Source organism: Rana temporaria, chromosome 1 (genome assembly GCF_905171775.1).
Source record: "Rana temporaria chromosome 1, aRanTem1.1, whole genome shotgun sequence".
Lineage (NCBI taxonomy): Eukaryota > Metazoa > Chordata > Amphibia > Anura > Ranidae > Rana > Rana temporaria.
This window is the reverse complement of record NC_053489.1, coordinates 402693523-402713660: the sequence shown is the minus strand read 5'-3', so window position 1 is coordinate 402713660 and position 20138 is coordinate 402693523. Positions and strand designations below refer to the sequence as shown.

The window sequence follows — 20138 nt, the reverse complement described above, 5'->3', positions numbered from 1 at the left end:
TTATGCTGAATTAACTCTTCAAATAATTGTCCTACAGTGCCGATTTTAACAAAAAAGGCTTTGTATTCATGTTACACAAGAGCGTATTAAGCACTAATGGCGCTAAACATGTAGTTTTCTGACGTATAACTAATCATATTGCAGTGAATCTACAATATTCAAGATATGCTGCAAGACAGTTTAGCGCACCGCAAAAATGGTCGCTTTGCACTGTTAAGATTTGCAATGACAAGATCTGAACACTGCCATGGATTTTAACCGATTTTCATACCAGTGTAAATGTACCACAGAGGTGTGACTAACCCTCTACGTAGGCACACTTCATTTACACCCCAAAGTTAAAGCACCCATCCCTTAACTAAATTGGCCTGTACCTGAGTGATAGAGCTTAACACCTAGAGAGAAAAAAGAGCTAGAGAGATAACATTAATCACAGTCAAAACAAACAAAACAGACAACTTAACAGTACTTTACTGTAACTTAAATGAGTGAGATTGTAAAATGAGAAACACTATAAAAACTTAGCTTAAAATGCAAAGAGCATTCTACTATATCCATAACTTGACAATGAAATGGACAGGAGGACATTCAGATGGCAAACTATTTTGACACTATGTATGGAACAGGCAATGAATGTTCTGAAGCCAGAACCAGCATGTGACCTGGGCTCAGGAGAGGAACACTGAGTAGTATAACAAAGAGCAGACAACAGGACAGAAATTATGCTTCCTGCACACAATGCAGAACTCCTGGGATTCTGATTGGTGCACTGGCAAAGTGCCATTCATATGTAACAAAGGAAAAGCAAATATGGCAGTTTAAAAAGAAATACAAGTGGAAATGTCAGATGTCTAAGACAAACGTCACAGCTTGCAAATTACCCAAACTGCTTCCTGCAGCAAGAGAGGGGCTGCGCTCAGATTTGGATTTCAGGATTTTCTTATTTTTAGCTCAATTTACAAATGCTGTCAGTTTGTACACTATAGTAACACATCTCCAGTGTAAAATGGAGCATGGATTAAACCCCAGGAAGGTGAAGACAGGAATGTGTGAAGTTCTGTTACTTGTAAAATTGTTTGCCATCTAAATGAATATGATAAAAAAAAAAAAAAAAAAGGACTGCAGAATAGGATGGATCAGCCTTTATTTACCTCTGGGCCTCTGTTTTTCAGCATCATAAATCATCACAACCTCAGTTACCTATGAAGAGAAGAAAAAAAATGATATTGCTTTTTGAAACACTACTACAGAAAAAAATCATTTTGCCTAAGCAAGGACATAGAAAGATTAACTAAAATAACTAACTTTTGTCCGGAGTAAATATTTAATAAGTGCAGCTTTAATATTAAAAGCACAGAGATATTGAGATCTTCTACTAAAATCAGGTTTAACATAAGAATACAATCAAACTGCAAAAACCAAAGCATTGTATTGTTTCAATATAGTCTGTACACCATGTGAGCCAAGGTTCAAAATAACAAAACTTAGCGGCAAACTTACATTGTTTACAATCTAGTGGCATGTAACTATTGTTGGAAATTCGGTGCATGGCCAGGGCTACAGGTGAGATGGAAGCAGTGGCAGCACATCGGTATGACTGATGTCACTGCTATGCACTTTCCATTGATATAGAAACAGGAGAGGCTACAGGAGCACACACATATGGGCGACAATGACGTGGTCCTATTTAAATGGTAGTATGTGGGCATTTACCTGCGCTAAAGGGAACAGTAACATTAAACAGATTACGATTGCTAAATTAGAAGAGACTATGCAAAACAAACTTTAAAGGAATGGGAGGGCAAGCATTTAAGGGTCTATAACCACAACCAAACTGAATCTGCCTTTATTTACACTCAAAATGATTTTCTTGAAGTACATTACAAAGCTCTATACGTTTTAGAACATTGGGTCATGGGAGTGGGCCTGTGGCCTGTTAATGTACTCCAAGAAAATAATTTTACAGGCAAGATTAAAATCCTATTTCCCTAATTGTACTTTACAGGACACAGGCTCTTTAGAGCAGTTGTGAAAATGTTAGACACTTTCTAACATAGTTATAACTATGCAATAACCATAACATTATTTTTGACACTAAGCAAATGGCCAGCCAAAGGGATAAAACCTTACCATGCTAACACAGATCAGCCTCTGTGCTTTGTGTGGTCAGTTTAAAACAAGGAATAAAAGGTAACTGGCAGGATCAGCCAGGTACCGCAGATGGAAGTACATAAAAAAGGATAAAGACTATGATTTAGAAATGTACACAGAGTACTGTGCAAAAGTGTGAAAAAATGAAGTTAAATAAGGAACGCTTTCAGAAATAGAAGTGTTAATTTATTTTCCATTTTGTTATTTGATAACAGAAGAGAAATCCAAATCAATATTTGGCGTGATCACCCATTGTCATCAAAACAGCATCAATTCTTCTAGGTGCAGTTTTTGAAGGAACTCGGCAGGTAGGTCATTCCAAACACCTTGGAGAACTAACCCCAGATCTTCTGTGGATGTAGGCTGCCTCAAATACTTCTGTCTCTTCATATAACCCCAGACTCGATGTTGAGATCAAGGCTCTGTGGGGTGCAAACCATCACTTATTGGTTGAACTAGATGGGCTTTTCCTTTACACTGAAGCTAGTTCCTTATGACATTGGCTGTATGTTTAGAGTCGTACCACTGCCGAATAAATTGTGGGTCGATCACACACCTCCCTGATGGTATGGCATGATTGATAAGTATCTGCTTGTATTTCTCAGCATTGAGGACACCATTTATCCTGATCAAATCTTCAACCCCATTTGCAGAAATACAGCCTCAAACTTGCAAGGCTGTAGATACTCATATTGTACCGCTCTCCAGCCCATCAGCGAACAAACTGCTTTTTGCTATAGCCAAATCATTAAAATTTGGGCTCATCAGTCCAAAGCACCTGTTGCCATTTTTCTGAACCTTGGTTTCCATGTTTTCGTTCAAAGTTGAGTTCACAGTTGAGTCCCTTAGACTTGTTTCCTTGTCCTAGTAAGAAAGAACCTTTGATTCCAAAACACGTCTCATAATGGTGAGAACAAGGAAGGGAATCTCTCCAATAAACCATAAAAAACAAAACAAACTGAAGTCCCACAGTGTCACTGGAGACTGTAAGCGGGAACAAGGTGAGCAAACCCCTCTACAGAGGCTTTCACCAATTAAAGAGAGGAGATCTGGGTGGGCCTACAGAGAGTGTTGTCCAATGCTGAGCTGCAATGATCTAGAGTGAATCAGGCTGAAAAATCTCATGAAAAAGCTAATTTTTGGGTGGCTTGGGTCGAAGCATAGAAAGTTATATGAGCTTGTACAGTGACCAATGCTGGACACGGCTGTGTATTCAGCAGGCAATGCATCAGACCCAGAGGCGTTTTCTGAAGATTTAGGAACCATGCTATTCTCCATGCAGTCTGCACTGCAGAGCCAACTGCTCCCTCAACAGCAGCAAGAGAACAGGGCTAACCGAAATGCAGACAGGCCAAGAGAAAAAGGCAACAAAGTGGTAATGCTGTGAAACCCGACAGTAAAAACGTAAGTATCGTTTGATGTCCAGATAAGCATCCTTTATGTTGACAGAGGCCAGAAAAGTGATTCCATACTGAATGTTTTAATGCACAGCAATTGGTCTAGCATGTGGGGTTCCAGTATGGGATGAATGTTTCCTTTCACCTTGGCAAACCTGAATAGGTTTGAGTAGAAACCCTGGAACGTTTCTTGTTCCAAGGCAAAAGGCACTCTTTCAGAAAGAAGCTGCTTGAGAGTAGTGTGAAAATCTGACAGTCTTTGTGGAGAAGCTGGCAAGTCCAACAGCATAAAACAGGGTGGAGAGCACAGACAAACTCTAGTTTGTAGCCCCCTGGATATGATGTTCTGTACACAATTTCCACATTAAATTAATGAATGCTTAAAATAGTTAAAGCATGCGAGTCTCTCAGAATCCTAAATTCTAGTCTACTTTCTTAGCAAAGAGGTGGGAGAACGAAATTAAAAGTGCAAGTTCACCCGCTTCACCCCTGCTGCACTTACCTCTGGATGATTAGATTTCACTGCCCATGCAGCCAGTGTAGGGGGTCTGGGGATTTGAAAACCATTCTTCCCTTAGGGACATCTGGACAGATCAAGGTGATTCTGATGGGTCAAAGTGGTCATGTGCCAGCATGTGACCAGTCAGAATTGCTCTGATCCATCCCAGAAGACCACGGCTTTCAAATCCCAGCTTCAGCTTCGCATTTTTGGTGTAAATGTGAACTTTAAAAAGGGGTTGTAAAGGTTTGTGTTTTCACCTTAATGTGAAAAAACACCTGGCAGTCACAGGTCCCCCAGTTTTACTTACCTGAGCCAGTTCACCTGCTCGGCTCGTCCCCAGCGTCCTCTTCTCCATGGAGTCTCTGCGTTAATTGGATAGATTGATGGCAGCGCAGCCATTGGCTCCCGCTGCTGTCAATCAAATCCAATGACTCAGCCGCCGGGGGGGCGGGACCGAGTCATACACTCTGTCTATGGACGCAGAGTGTACGACACGGGAGCGCACCTGCAAGGTAACCCCCTAGGGGGGAGCTCCCCAGAGGGGGTTAGCTATTGCAGTGAGGAGCCGAGAGAGCCGCCGTGGGACCCCAGAAGAGGACGATCGGGGGCCACTCTTTGCAAAACAAGCTGCACAGCGGAGGCAAGTATGTTATATAAAAAAAAAAAAAAAAAAAAAAAATGTACCTTTATTACCACTTGTATAAACAAACACTTACCACGCCAAATCTCTTGAAGTAGTCCCTCAGCTCAGCTTCACCACAATTGTGAGGGATTCCACCAACAAAAACCTTGGTAGACTTATTGCTTTCACTTCTTGGGCTTTTTGGTTGCTGTACAAATAAAACACAATCTGCATTCACAAACTGGCCACTTGTGTTTAACGGTTTTCTTTTATTACAAGAAATTTCGAAAATTGCACTACTGCTTATAGATTCGGTCCTTACCCATCCTTCCCGTGATCTTGATCTTTCTGGCTGCATTCCACGAGGAGTGCATGGCTTTGGGTCAATCTGGAAAAAAATACTGTTCTATGAATACACAATCTAAAGAAAGAGTGTGTGCGTGTGTATTTTTTCTTTTTTATTATTACACACACTTTTTTCTATTTATCATTTTTATATTTTTGGGACAGTCACAAAAATATGGGGTCCTACAGTTCACACAACTGACATGAACAGTAGATCTCTGCTCCCTTTACTTCACACATGACAGAATAATCCCATTCCAGCATGTGCTCCAGAGTTTAAAGTGCACCTGCCATGGTATGGGTGCTACAACTCCAGAAATCAGCAGCTTAGCCGTTTCTGGTTTCAATTCTTCTGGGTCACTGACCTAGAACAAGAATTAAACACATGAAAGTCTCTGAAAGGCACAATTCTTTATTGAAACACTTGTTTCAGTGCACAGATTCAAATTATTGATACCAAAGCATCACATTTAGGCAGCCAGCCTTGTCAATGCTGCTTGAATTAGCAAGAAAAGATTTAGTGTATAAAAGTTACCCTGGTTATGCATCGCATCTCTCTCCATTACTAGAATTATACTCATCCATGGCAATAACAGAAAACAGAATAAAAAGACTTACGTTTCTGCCATCCAATGTGTGAGGTTTGCTGGCTAAAACTGTTCCAACACAGTTGGGATCTTTAAATTTGACAAATCCAAAACCTCTTGACTGATTTGTTGTTTTGTCTTTCATTATCACACAGTCAACGACTTCTCCATATTGGGAGAAATATGTGCGCAGGGTTTCTGTTTAAGGCATATACATACAGAAGGCATAAAGTTATTTCAGTTTCTAAGTATGCAACATTGCAAGAGTTTAAATATTTATTGGCATAAGGTACATATTCCTACTGGGGTAAATCCTAACAGCTGACAAATAAAATGTTTAGCTCCCCTTTAGTTCAGTAGCACATTTCAAAAAGCAACTTCTAATTCGAAGAGTGAAACAGGAGTCTGTTAGGCCAAATACAATATGTTGTAAATTAGTCATTTATCATCATAAACCCCAAAAAACTAAATTAAAAATATCGAAGACAATGTGAAAAAGCACACAAAGGGGATCATTTACGAAAGTGCAAATGAAATTACACTCGGAAGTGAGGGTCGCTGTAAATCTGAGAGGAAGATCTGAAATGAGGGGAAGCTCTGCTGATTTTATTATCCAATCATGTGCAAGCTAAAATGCTGATTTTTATTTTCCTTGCATGTCCCCCTCGGATCTACAGCGACTGCACTTCCAAGTGCACTTGTAGTGCAAAGTGGAGTTGCCTTTAGTAAGTCCCTATAGAAGTATATAAGGATTCTACTGTTCATACGGGATGAAGAAGCAGGTCTACAGGATGCAACTATTGTGGCAAGTTCCATTGGTGATAAATCAGTTACTTTCACTGAAAACACATGTACAAGCGGATGGACCTATGGCGAGTATCAAATTCACTGCTTTATAAAACATGTTCTTTGGTGTATATACAGTACATTAAGACAAATATATTATTGAATACCAATATCAACAAGTCTATGTAGGGGATAACTTAGGCTTCATATTGAAGTGAAAACAATTTTATGAAAATAGTTCTTGTAAAGGAAGTGTCTGTGCTGCTCACCACAGAAATACAAGTTTATATCTGCCTAGCCAGGCTATAAATTCAAAGGGATTTGTATTACATCTACATTCAACACAGATTATGCAGTCAGAGGAAGATAGATACCCCGTTTTAATCTAGCAATGACAGACTAAAGGAGCAGCAAGCAGAATCTGATAGTAGACTAAAAAAAAAAAAAAAAAATATCATTTAAAACTGCCAACATCTTCTAATATTACAAGCAACAGTGCCTTACCCTGCGTTGTACTCCAATCAAGGCCACCAACAAAAAGTTTTCTGAGAGAAAAAAAAAAAAAAAAGAAGATTAAAAAAAAAACACAGAAAAAAAACAGAAAAAAACATAGTTCGAATTCAAATATCTGCCAAATATAGTCAAACAAAAGTAACCCACATTAATTAGAGATCACAAATATTTGGTAGTAATTGTTTTTTATGTCAGAACCAGGATGTTGAACCTTTCGACTACTGGGGCACATTGAAAGAGAAATGGTCTTGGACACCACAAAAAAAAAAACCACACCAACAATAAGGCCCCAGCTACACTTTGCGATTTTGAATAGCATGCAGAATTGCTGCGATTCTGCCACCCACAATTCCAAATCGCACTGCAATTGTGGCAAAGCGCATGACGCGTTTTCGTATGCAATTTATTCCTAATAAAAGGCTCCTGCTCCTTTTTGGGCAACAAGCCTTGCGCAATGAGCTTTGAAGCAACTGCCTCATTATTATGTCAGACAACATTAATGGCAAATTTGCACCACGTTTAAGGTTCCATTTACCACTATCCGCCTGGCAAAATGATGGCCGGACGGGACTTTCGTTGATCCGGGTGGATGTCATATGTCTTACCAGGCCGTGCCGTGGGAGCAATCTGTCACCCACTGTGTCCACCAGCTGATGACATCACTTTACCGGCTGGCTACCCGTTCCATGCAATAGTTGTGACCAATGACAACAGATCGCTTGACAATTGTAAACAATGAATGGCTTCCTTTCATGCATCCATTGCGCATTTCATCCATTGTGTGGCTAGCTCTAATTGGTCACAGTGATCACATGGTACAGACAGGCCCAATCACGGCCCACCTGTACCTCATGCCAATCATAGCCAACAATAGTTACTGAATGTATCGGTTTCATTCAGTAAAAAATAGTTGCTTATACCAGTGAAATTCATTGGTATTAGCCATCATAATGTGTAAAAAAAAAATCCTGATCACTTTCCCAGACTAGTACAGTGTTACTTTGGTAACACTGTTATTGCTCGTCAAAAAAAAAAAAAAATTGACAAAAATGAGTCATTTGGGGGTATTTCTACAGTCCTGGTGTTTTTGGCCCTGAAGAAATCAATTTTCAGAAATATAATATACACATATTGCCAAAGAAATGTAGCAGAATACATTTTGGCCAAAAATTTATGAAGAAAGATTTATTTGCAAAATTTTATTAACAGAAATGAAGACAAATATACCTTTATTCAAAATGTTGTGTCTTATTTTTCGTTTATTTAGCAAAAATGTAAAACACAGTGGGTGACTAATACCACCAAAAGAAATCTGTGTGAAAAGGAAGGGGGTGCAAGTGCCCTGTATTGAAGCGATTAAAAGAGAAGGATATTTTTTTTTTAAATCGTACTTACCTCAGTGGATGCAGCATTGGTCCGATGCATCCGTCACTTTGGCGCCTCTACACTGAGAACTGAGCGATCGAACACCGCCGATCACTTGGTTTTCAGAGAGCTGCAGACTGTCAAGTCACAGCTCTGTGCTCTGCCCCATCCACGTTCATTGGAGCGCTGGGCTGTGGAGGCGTCGGGGACGGCTGGCTCAGGCTCTTAGCGGCTCACTTGTCCAGGCACCTGGCGGATCCAGACTTTGTAGTCGTAATGACGCGGTGCCTAGACTGACATCAGAAACTGGACTTCAACCCGCTCTCTGTGGAAAACAGGTCACACGAGTGCAAAACAAATTGCACTCCTGTGATCCATATGAATGGCACCGAAATACATGTGGTGCAGTTTGCCTTGATTGCAGTGGGATTTGGAATTGCAGGCAGAATTACAGCGATTCAAAATGTGAATAGGGCCTGCGGATGAGCAGAAAATGTCTAGCATATAGTCAGATTTCAACTATGTGCTGTGTATTCAGCACGTGTGTGTGTGTGTGTAGAGACAAAAGAAGGCACAGTATCACGGAAAGGGGGGGTGGGAGCCTAGCACTCCCCCTAGATCCAGTCATGCGGCATTTAGTTGGCTGGCTAGCGGGAGTCCCTGCATGTGCAGCCGGTGCTACTGGAACAATAAACTTTAATATTTTCAACATTACAACAAGCCAACTGTGACCTCTCAAGCTGCTTTTATTGGAAAATTATTGTTTTTTAAAAGATCACAACAAAGACTGTGGATTCAGGTTTTAGGCCTGGTTCACACCCTTTCGTTTTTATGTGGATTATGGAACACACAAAAATACATGTCATAAAAACACAATAAATCCCATGAGGCTGTTCCCATCTGGCCACTGCGTTAATAAAATTAGGTATATCCGATTTCTTTGTACATTTTTATGCTCTGCAACTCTCAATATCCAAAACACGATATGATGCTAAAAACGGAGAGAAGCATCCCAGTTGTCGCGCAACCCCCCCCCTAAATACTTAGTTTTCACTCAATCCAGTGATGTGTCCATCTGTAGTGAATCTTTCCCTACATTCACAGGACAGACAGGCAGCATTTGGCTCCTGCCAACCACATCCTGTGAGGAGAGGGGGTTGTTGGGCCGAGTCGCACTCTGTGCATCTATGGACACACATGGGGTTGACTTACTAAAACTGGAGAGTGCAAAATCGGGTGCAGCTTTGCATAGAAACCAATCAGCTTCCAGATTTCTTGTCAAAGCTTAATTGAACAAGCTGAAGTTAGAAGCCGATTGGCTTCCATGCACAGCTGCACCAGATTTTGCACTCTCCAGTTTTGGTAAATTAACCACAAAGAGTCTGGCTTGGGCACGAGTCCACAAGTTTGCTCCCGCAGCAAGAGCTTACTTATGGGGCAGACACAGAAGAGGAGGAGCCAAGAGCGCCAGTGGGGGACCCCAGAAGAGGTGGTTTGTGTCGCTTTACACAGGAGTAGGTAAGTTTAACATGTTTGTTATTTCAAGAAAAAAACAGCTAGGTTGGAAAAAAACGATATGGTTCAACCAATAGAAAAATATATATATACAATACATAGAAATCTTTTCCTCCAGAGTGCCCCCTGTCGTTTGTAATGACTTTACAGTGAATAACCGTTCACCAAGTTCACTACATGGTTATCCCCTCAATCACCTCTTCACAAGAGAGAATTGACTTATCAACTTGGTTGCCCTTGTCTGCACTTTTTCCAGTATCACAATATTCATCAACATAAATCAGAAAAAAATGATCAATGTATGCAATGGTTGCCAGGACCTTATGGAGCCACCTGAAAAGAGGAAACCTGAAGCAGCAATCTTTGGAATGACTAATTCAAGAAAAAAATCTTAAAAGCAGATGTAACCTCAATCAATAGCAAGTTAATTTTCAAAGTTAAAGCAGAGTTCCACCCAAAAGTAGAACTTCTGCTTATTGTATGCCTCCAGTCCCCACCATCTGGTGCCACATTTGGCACCTTTCGAGGGGGGGGGGGGGGGTTGGACGACAGCATACCAGTCTTTCACAGGTATGCTTTCCTCCACTTCTGGGAGCCTCAGCCGCGGGTATTGACATCACGGCTGGGGCTCCCTCCTCCTCCCCGGGCCAGTAGGAGAGGAGCCTCGCGAATGCGCAGTAGGGTTCCCGGCGTGAAGCTGAAAGGCTACACTGCCAGGTTCCCTTACTCGCAATGGAGGCGGCAGCACCCGACAGCTGATAGAAACATCAACTGCGGTGCCGACATCACTGGGCTCCAGGACAGGTTAAGTGCCTGATTATTAAAAGTACCCAGCTGCAGTATGTGCAGCTGCTGGCTTTTAATTTTTGCAATGGTGGGCGGGCCTCTGCTTTAATCAGTCAGTAGCTTTCAATAAAATACTTGATGAGTCGTCCATGTTTAGGTCCACCTCCTGCCTTCATTCTTCCCAGGTCAGAAAGACCTCCCCTTCGCTCCTAAAGCCTTTTAGGATACGCATGTCGTATATCCCAGGAGGCATTAGCAATACAACACAGCAAGAGGAAGGCGATAGACCCCAGTGTCTTGCATGTATTCCAATGGCTCTAGTTGGCTCCATTTCCACACCATGCAGTCAGTTTCTGGTGCGGAAACTGACTGCATGGTGTGAAAATGGAGCCAACTAGAGCCATTGGAATACATGCAAAACACTGTGCATGCAAGCACAGGGAACTAAACAGAACTGTGTCTGGTGTGAACTGGCCCTAAAAATAAAAAGTACATTTTCTACCTGCATAATCATGTGCATTCATTTATTAAAAGGAGTACTTGGCCCTTAAAGAAAATACAGATGTTACATTTCCCCCCCAGTTATGTCAGTCAACCTACATCAACCAGTCCCATCCGCCACAAAAGGGACTGTAAGGCATCATGCACACTGTAGATGTGGTAAAAAGCTGCATTTTACATGGGTGCTAATGTGCTTTCCTGCATCTGGCATTAATACATTCTATATGCCAGAATTCTGGCCATTACAATGAATTAATGTGGGAACACGCCTAGTGCCAATGAGCGTTAAGAATCTTTTGAGCGTTCCTTATGCTCAAAAGATCCTCTCCTAAACACACAAGTGATTTTTTTTTCTGCTTATAAACTCCCCTGCCTTTAAAACTCCTGAAAACATCTATAGTGTGCATGGACACACGGGAAAACATGGGAGGGCGTGAACACGCAGAAAAAAAAATCTCAAATGCCTGTAGCGTGCATGAAGCACAGTACTCAATTGAGCACACGTGGATTAGTGTCATCCAAATCCAAATTGTAGTCCTTTGATACGTTCTTCAGCTCCATAGCTTAAAGCGGAGGTTCACCCTAATTTCAAAGTCATCCTTAATCACACCGGCTCAGTGTCTATACTTAAAGTTGGCTATCAAATTTTTTTTAAACCAATGCCATACCGTGTTTGTCTTTTCTGAACCAGGCACTTCCTGGTTGAGCTCCCGCGGGAGTGGGCCTGTCGGTTTAGCTACGATCGCCCCAGTGATTCCTGGGATTAGTTTGCAATGTCTCCTGGGAGCATAGCGTGACGCTGCCCAGGAGACACTTCTGTAGCTAACAAGATGAACTATTGCGTGATTTGACACGTCACGTGACTCTTGCAGTCAGTCACGAGACGAGGACGGATCCAATTTCGCCATTTTAATTGATGGTAAATAGGTGAAATCACCATTACACACCTGCAACACTGCACATGCACGGGATAGAGCGGTGAATGCTGCAAAATCAGCATTCACCGTATCCCGGAAGGATTTGCTTGTGGGCTTCAGAGTGCCCACAAGCAAGATGGAACCGTACAGCAAAGCTTTTTGATAAATTATTGTTTATGGCAGAATGTCAATGCGAAGGTTTTTTTTTTTTTTTTTTTTTTAGGTCAAACCGAACCCCTTTTAAAAGTTCTATAAAAATCAGGCAGGTCCATGCACTACATAGCTGAAGGTAAACCTGAAGGAAATTACATTCTATAATGTATGGACAGCTTTAATTCATCTTTAAAAAAAAAAAAAAAAAAAAAAAAAAAAAATTGCCTTAAAGCGGTTTAAAAATTAAAAGCCAGCAGCTACACATACTACAGCTGCTGGCTTTTAATAGGACACTTACCTGTCCTGGAGTCCAGCGTTGTCGGCACCCGCAGCTGATGTTTCCATCAGCTGTTGGGTGGTGCCGCCGCCATTGCCCTTAGGGAACCCGGCAAAGTAGTCTTTCGGCTTCACGCTGGGAACCCTAGTGCGCATGCCCGAGGCCTGCTCCTACTGGCCTGGTGATGAGGAGGGAGCCCCGTGGTGACATCACGGCCCGCAGCCCAGACTCCCGGAAGTGGGAAAGGATACCTGCCCCCCCCCCCAAAAGGTGTCAATTGTGGCACCGGAGGGGGAGGGAGGAATCAGATGAGCGCAAGTTCCACTTTTAGGTGGAACTCCGCTTTATGCTATACTTTAATGTAGAACTATAGACAAAACTTTTTTTTTTTTTTTCCTATTTTGGATAGGGCAAGGGGTGGTTATAACCACTGTCAGATTTTTTTATTTATTTTTTTGCCATCCTGTGACCCATTTAAAAGGATTTGTAAAGGAATTTTTTTTTTTTTAAATAACATGTTATACTTGCCTCCACCCGATCGTGGTCTTCCGAGGTCCCTCAGCGGCTGCCGCGGCTCCTCCCCACAGCAACTACACACAGACATGCGAGCGAGCTCGCATGGTGTGTAGCTGTTGCGGGCGCGCTCCCGTGATACAGTGGCGGCCATAGCCGCCGCATCACTCGACCCCGCCCTCAGTGCGCCGCGTCATTGGATGTGATGGACAACAGCACCAGCCAATGGCTGCGCTGATTTCAATCCATCCACTGTAGCCAATCAACGGCCGGGCTTCGACTCGGAGGATGATGGGGCGAGCGCAGGACTTTCGAAAGTCCAGGTAAATAAAACCGGGGGGGATGGGGGCCGGTATCATCTGATGTTTTTTCACCTTAATGCATAGAATGCATTAAGGTGAAAAATGGTTTCCTTTACAACTCCTTTAACCTTCACTTCCTGTCCCATAGCCAAAACAGGAAGTTAGAGGAAATCCGTGCAAATTCAAAAAGGGAATTCCGTGGGGACCCCCAGGTCACCAGAACTAGTGTGCCCATTGGAAGATTAGAGAACTTGTCAGAAGAACGGAGCATGAGAAAGTCACGGGACTTCAAACCGAAGGGAGATGAGAAAAAAGCTACAGATATATGTACCCAGCTTAAATTTCATGAATCGAATTTACATCCACTTTAACAGGGGCAAAGATGGCAAATAAAAATTGACAGGTGTTCTAATCCCTCTCCACCCTATCAAACACACAAAAAAAAAATTGCCTTTAGATCAGGGCTTGACAAATTTACTCTGAAACTAGGCGCCAGCTAAAAAAGTTAGGAGCCATGTTTTTTCTTTGGTATGACTCCGCAACGCGAATTTATGTACAGGGCTGTATGCCACGCTGTCATACATGGGGCTAACATTGCGTTAAAAGAGAGGAAAACCTGCGCTACTGAACTACACTAGGTATCAACAGCCCAGTGAAAGAATTCCAAACATTTCAATAAAATTAAAAAAAGAAGGTTGATAAGGGAACAGCTGTTATTCTGTTTATGATAACATCAAAAAATTGTTATAATGAAAAAAGGTGGGGAGGGGGGCGTTAATCCTATCTAATAGTGGTTTGCAGGACTTGATATTTTTTGGCATGAAATAGTTGGACGTTTTCTTTATATATGCACTTTGGTTTATATTAGCACAAGGCACTCTATTGAATATGTTGTTTTTTTATTTGCATTTGAATTAAGCAATATTTTGTTGTCTTTTTTGCACATGAATTAAGTAATATTTGATACATTGCACAGGGTATAGGTGATATATACATATACTGTACATTTCCATGCTGCAAAAGGATTTTTTTTAGAAATGAACTATGTAATAAAAAGAAAATATAGAATGTGAAAAAAAAAAAAAAAAAACACAGTTTGCTGTGCGCAGTGTGTGGCCGCGATTGACACGATGGCAGGCATGCGATTACCTCCCAACGGCTCTCCATGAACTGCCCCCGGCTCAGCCTGTCCTCCAGCTAGAAGATCAGGGCGCTCTGGTGCTGGGAGACCACGACTCCGAATCCCCCATGTTCCCGAACCAGGCCGCTGCCTTCCGCAGAAACCAAGGGGAATGCAGCAGCAGTGGGGATGACAGGCTGAATTTCACTCTGTTGGCTGCTCGCTCCTCCCCCTGTGTCAGCGGCTGCTGCGCCTCTCTTACTGCTCCATCCCCGCTAATCACGTGCTACACGCTTCACATGCTACGCGCTACCACCGCTAATCACGTGCTACACGCTTCACGTGCTACCACCGCTAATCAACCAGACAGTGCTTTACGAGGCCCCGGGTCGCCTCCACTTTCCCGGCGAAGACCCCGCAACCTGCCCTATAGCAGAGGCACTCTGTCACTGACAAAAGCCTAGGAGCCAGGGCATAATTTCTAGTCGCAACGTGGCGCCCGAGATTTGTCGAGCCCTGCTTTAGATATACTTATAGACCCCTTTCACACGGAGGCGATTTTACGCTAAAAAAACGCGCCTAAAAAGCTCACAAACATTTTTTCATTAAAATCAATGAATGCTTTCACAATGGGGCAGTGTGCTGGCAGGGCGGTGAAAAAACTTCCCTCTCCAATGAAATGAATGGAAAGCTCTTCAAAAGTGCCTGAAAAGCTCTTCAAAAGCGCTCAGTGTTTTCACTGGCAGATTAGAAGCGCCTCAGTGTAAAAGGGGCCCAAGAATTGTTATGGTATGCAGGTTACATAGTTAACATCATGTAAGAAGCAAACATCTACATTTGAAAGGCAATATTTTTTAGAATACACTTAGACCCCTTTCACACTGAGGAGTTTTTCAGGCGGTACATCGCTAAAAATAGCGCTGCCATACCACCTGGAAAACTCCTGCCCAGCAACCTCAATGTGAAAGCCGGAGGCAGCAGTTTTACTGCTATAGGGTTACAGCTGTGCGCCGAATCATGTATATATTCAATTATATTCTCCTGTGAATATTAAGAGTAAAAACCGATCAGGGTGCCGAACACTCGATGTCCGCCGTCACCCGCCGATCGTTGGGCAGAGACACAGAAAGGAGCTCTGCCTCTAAACAAGGCAGAGTTCAGTTCTGACCTGGTGAAGGGATGGATTCTGTTTTCCTGCAAAGCAGAGACTAGAGTCCATCTCTTTCCCTAATAAAAGCAGCACACATAGTAACCGCAAACACTGGCTATGCCTACAGTAACCCTTGTATAGCCCTAGATGTTTACCCCTTCCCAGCCAGTGTCATTAGTACAGTGACAGTGCATTTTTAGCACGGATTAGTGTCTCTAGTTCCTGCAAAGCATCAATTAGTGTCCGATTGTCCGCTGCAATATCGCAGTCCCACTTTTAGTTACTGACTGCATTACTAATAAAAAAGAAAAAAAATCCAGTATATATTTAATTCTATGGTTTATAGACGCTAGAACGTTTGTATAAACCAACCAATATACACTTATTGGGATTTTCTTTTTTTACCAAAAATATGTAGCAGAATACATATTGGCCTAAATTCACAAAGAAATTCGATTTGTTTTCTATTGGATATGTTTTATAGCAGAAAGAGATATATATATATATATATATATATTTCAAAATTGTCAAAAACATTTATGTTTATAGCACAAAAATAAAACATCAGAGGTGATCAACTACCATTAAAAGAAATCTCTATTTGTGAGAAAAAGGGACCAATTGTATTTGGATACAGCGTCGCACAACCACGCAATTGTCAGTTAAAGAGGAACTGCAGTCTGCTCACATAATTGGTAATAAAAACATCTTTGCCATTCTGAAACTTCCCTCCAACCACTTTGCATATTTTATATATACAGGCAGTCCCCAGGTTACAAACAAGGTAGGGGCTGGGTGTAGGTTTGTTCTTAAGTTGAATTTGTCAGTAGGAACAGTTACATTTTTTAAGTGTAGCTCCAGCCAAAATAACAATTTTATGTTTTTGGATAGCATAGAGAAGGGTTGTCACCCCTGTAACATTTGTTTAGCTGTCTGTGCCCCTGTTCAGAAGATTTCACCTCACTTTCTGTCCTAATGAATTGGATTTTGAAAATGTTGGGGAAACAAGGATTGGTGATAAAGCATCAATGGAGGTACCTTTTCCCATAATAACTCTTAAGCCCTGTACACACGTTCAGGCCTTTGTCCAACCAAAATCACATCGAAATTCCATCGGAGTAAAAGAGAACATGTTCTCTATCTAAACTCTGATGGAATTACGCCCATGGGGCATACACACGGTCGGAATTTCCGATGGAAAAACGCTGTCTGACCTTTTCCATTTGTAATTCCGATCGTGTGTACGGGGCTTTACAGGAGTGAATTTCCCTTCCTAGAAGTAGATTTCCTCACTCTTCCTGTTGTCGCCCTCCGTTTGTAAAATCTAATGTTTGTAACTAGGGGACCGTCTGTACTGTGATTCTGTACCTGCCAAGAGCAACTGCAGTCTGCTCACATAATTTGTAATAAATACATCTTTGCCATTCTGAAGCTTCCCTCCAACCACTTTGCATATTATTTTATATATACACTGTTTCTGTACTTGCCAACTAGGCTGCAGAAATCTCCCTCCACTAAGTCTGGCTGCATCCATTTTAACTGTGGGAAGCAGAAGCTGCCGACTGTTCACTTCCTGGATTTACACAGAAGCACGCCTCCAGCTCTGCAGCTCTCATTGGCCCTCTCATGACCCCTCTCTTCCTGTCAAACTCTCACGAGAGGGAGATCTGTGCAGGATGTCATAACCCTAGGGCCCCTTGCACATTGGGGCGTTTTTCATGCGGTACAGCGCTAAAAATAGCGCTGTTCTACCGCATGAAAAATCATGCCCTGTAGTGTTCAATGTGAAAGCCCGAAGGCTTTCACATTGAAACGGTGCGCTAGCAGGAGCGCACCAAAAGTCCTGCTAGCCGCATCTTTACCGCGGTATAGGAGCGGTGTGTTCACCGCTCCTATACCGCGCCTTCCCATTGAAATCAATGGGAAAGCGCGGTATTAACCCTTTTTCGGCCGCTAGCGGGGGTTAAAACCTCACCGCTATCGCCCGAATATCGCAGTAAATACGACGGTATAGCCGCGCTACAAATAGCGCGGCTATACCGTCACCGCGGCTGCACGCCTCAGTGTGAAAGCAGCCTAAGCTTTTTACCAGACAAGAAAAAGGAAGGGGGGCTGTATAAGGCATTTACTGGCAGAAAAAAGTGTTTTATTATCCAAAGTTAAAACAATAAGGGCAGAAGATTAAATAGATGGGAAAAAAAATGACTGAAGGTCTGCTTTAAAGTAATGCATTGCTGTAGTGGCCTGGTCATGAAGGCTGCCAAGTGACCCAGAACGAGGCCCGCTACAGCCATGTGGAAGTAGATGCTCGATAGGTACTTGATTATGTAAACCTTCCAGGAATTAAGTGGTTAAAGATAATCATAGTATGTTTACTTGTAACCAAACAGTATTGAGAGAAAAAAATAATAATGAGAGAAGAGAAACCGGTCCACGTAAGAATAATTAGCTATTCCCAGTGAGGCCAGGCCTTAATTACCCAGCCTATAAATACTAGTATCAGAGAAGGAAATCTATGGGGAGCAGGGCAGCTCTGTACCCCCCGTGGGGCTGCTCCTACATATGGGCACTCACTGCGCCTACCGTCTAATCAGAATAATAAGCAGGAGCTGCACACAGCAATTACCAAACAAAGGATGAACCTGTCAAACCGGTTTATAGCCAAAACCTCTGAGCTGTAAGAGATCAAGGCCACCGAGGCAGCTTAATATTAAAAAAAATGGCTGGTAAAAAAAAGAGGGTGCTCAGCTCCTACAGAGCCCCTGTACAGATCAGACATAAAAAAAATAAAAAAAAAACGGGGTCTTGAGCAGCATAAGAGGGGGGTCATATCACAGCAATTGTTTTTTTGTGTTAGAATGAATCACATCAGCCATATGGGATGTGTCCGATATAGGGATCACCCCCCCAACAGGGTGCCAAGCGACCCAGAACGAGGCACGCTACAGCCATGCGGAAGTAGACGCTCGATAGGTACTTGATTATGCGCCCTGCTCTCCCACCAGCAGCCATGCATCACCTATCCTATCACCATGAGGTGTCCTTCCAGCAACTATCCGGCCTGCCCGTCTGACCTCCAGGCCTGTCCCTGCGCTGCCCATACTCTCAGGCCTGGCACCCCCCATCTCTCTCTCATACGATTTTTCTCTCTCTCAGGGTCACGCAGGCCTTTCCTTCTCCTACGAGCCCATTTTACCCCACCGCGTGCACCCAACCGTCTTCCCCCACACCTCGTGCTACTCACCCAATCTCATCCCCGCCCTGGCTGTTCATTTCTCCGCGGCCACTCCAGGCTCTCAGCCGCTGCTCTCTCCAGCTCCGGCCAACGGTAACACGGCGCGAGGCTACGGGGTTTCCACGCAGGGGGCGGCGTCATCACGCACGCGCAAAACACTGGAGAGAGCTGGGCCGTGTGACTGGAAGGGCTAAGTGAGCACTAGAGGACAAGGCTGCGGCTCTGCTTCTCCTGATTACAAATGGAGCCATTTTCCCAGAGACAAGAACTTAGCTAGCTAGACATAGCTGTGAAATGGGTGCCTGCATGGCGTGAGGTGATGGCTCCGGGGGAGGGGGGAGAACTTGCTCTGCACAGCACGTTAGGCATCATACTGCTGACTGAATGTTATTTAGGCCTCATGCACAATGGACGTTTTTGACATGGCTTTTTTTTTTCCTGCTTGAATGCATGTCAAAGCGGAGTTCCGCTGATTTTTTTTAATTATTTTTTAAGTCAGCAGCTACAAATACTGCAGCTGCTGACTTTTAAAATAAGGACACTTGCCTGTCCAGGGTGCCTGCAATATCCTCACCCGAAGCTCTCGCGTGGTGGTGCCGCCATCTTTGGTTAGGGAATAAGAAAGTGAAACCTTGCTGTTTCACAGCCAGGTTCCCTACTACGCATGGGCGAGTCGCGCTGCACGATCCCACTGGTCCCATCTGTCTTCTGGGACCCGTGTGTCTCCCAGAAGAGGGGCCAGACATGGCATAGATCACCGTGGAGCCTGTGGCACTCTATGCACAGAAGTGGGAGCAAATGCCTGGATTAGACGGGTATCTGCTCCCCCTCCCCCTGAAAGGTGCCAAATGTGCAGGAGGGTTCCAAAAAGCAGAAGTTTAATTTTTGGGTGGAACTCCGCTTTAAGCTTCGTGCACATTTTCGGACGACCGTTCGTCTGTTTGTTGTCGCATGCTAGTCTCATGTTTAAAGTGAAGAGGTTATTCACCATATGAAAATTCCCTTGCGTCAGAATACAACTTCAGAAGTGACGAATGGTTGAATCGTTTTTTATGTATTCTTTCCTTTCTGAGCATGCATAGTCTCGCTCTTAAGTTTTCTTTTGTATGAAACCCATACTGATTAAACAAAAGTCAGACGTTGAGTTCACATACAACAAAAATGTTATAGTCCGCACATCCAAGCTTTTGTCGGACAACAAAACAGAATCAGCTGTGGAAAGCATCGTACTAATGATCCGAAAAGCAGATTGTTCGACGGACAAATTATATATTTTTTTTTCAAATAGAAATCTTATTGAAAAGTACAAAAGAAAGGGGGGTACAGAAAAGATACAGTTCAACTGTGGTCAAATTCGACATTTCAACAAATATAGAGGTCTACAATAAAAGACTTGCATTT

At 42.9% G+C, this 20138-nt stretch overlaps 1 protein-coding gene across 5 annotated transcripts in view; it reads right to left on the bottom strand.

The window, feature by feature from the left end:
- DAZAP1 (DAZ associated protein 1) overlaps nucleotides 1-18885 on the bottom strand; it is a 42605-nt gene extending 23720 nt beyond the window's left edge. For 2 of the 5 annotated variants that reach the window (XM_040323437.1, XM_040323439.1), the window contains exons 1-6: nucleotides 18747-18885; nucleotides 6895-6935; nucleotides 5636-5802; nucleotides 4995-5060; nucleotides 4767-4880; nucleotides 1152-1200 (exon numbers count right to left, since the gene is read on the bottom strand). In XM_040323437.1, coding sequence (XP_040179371.1) covers nucleotides 1152-1200; nucleotides 4767-4880; nucleotides 4995-5060; nucleotides 5636-5802; nucleotides 6895-6935; nucleotides 18747-18775 — 466 coding nt within the window. In that variant the 5' untranslated portion in view covers nucleotides 18776-18885. The remainder of the gene's footprint in view (nucleotides 1-1151; nucleotides 1201-4766; nucleotides 4881-4994; nucleotides 5061-5635; nucleotides 5803-6894; nucleotides 6936-18746) is intronic. The other 3 variants (XM_040323420.1, XM_040323443.1, XM_040323429.1) reach the window with 2 other exon arrangements.
- Between the last annotated feature and the right edge of the window lie 1253 nt (nucleotides 18886-20138).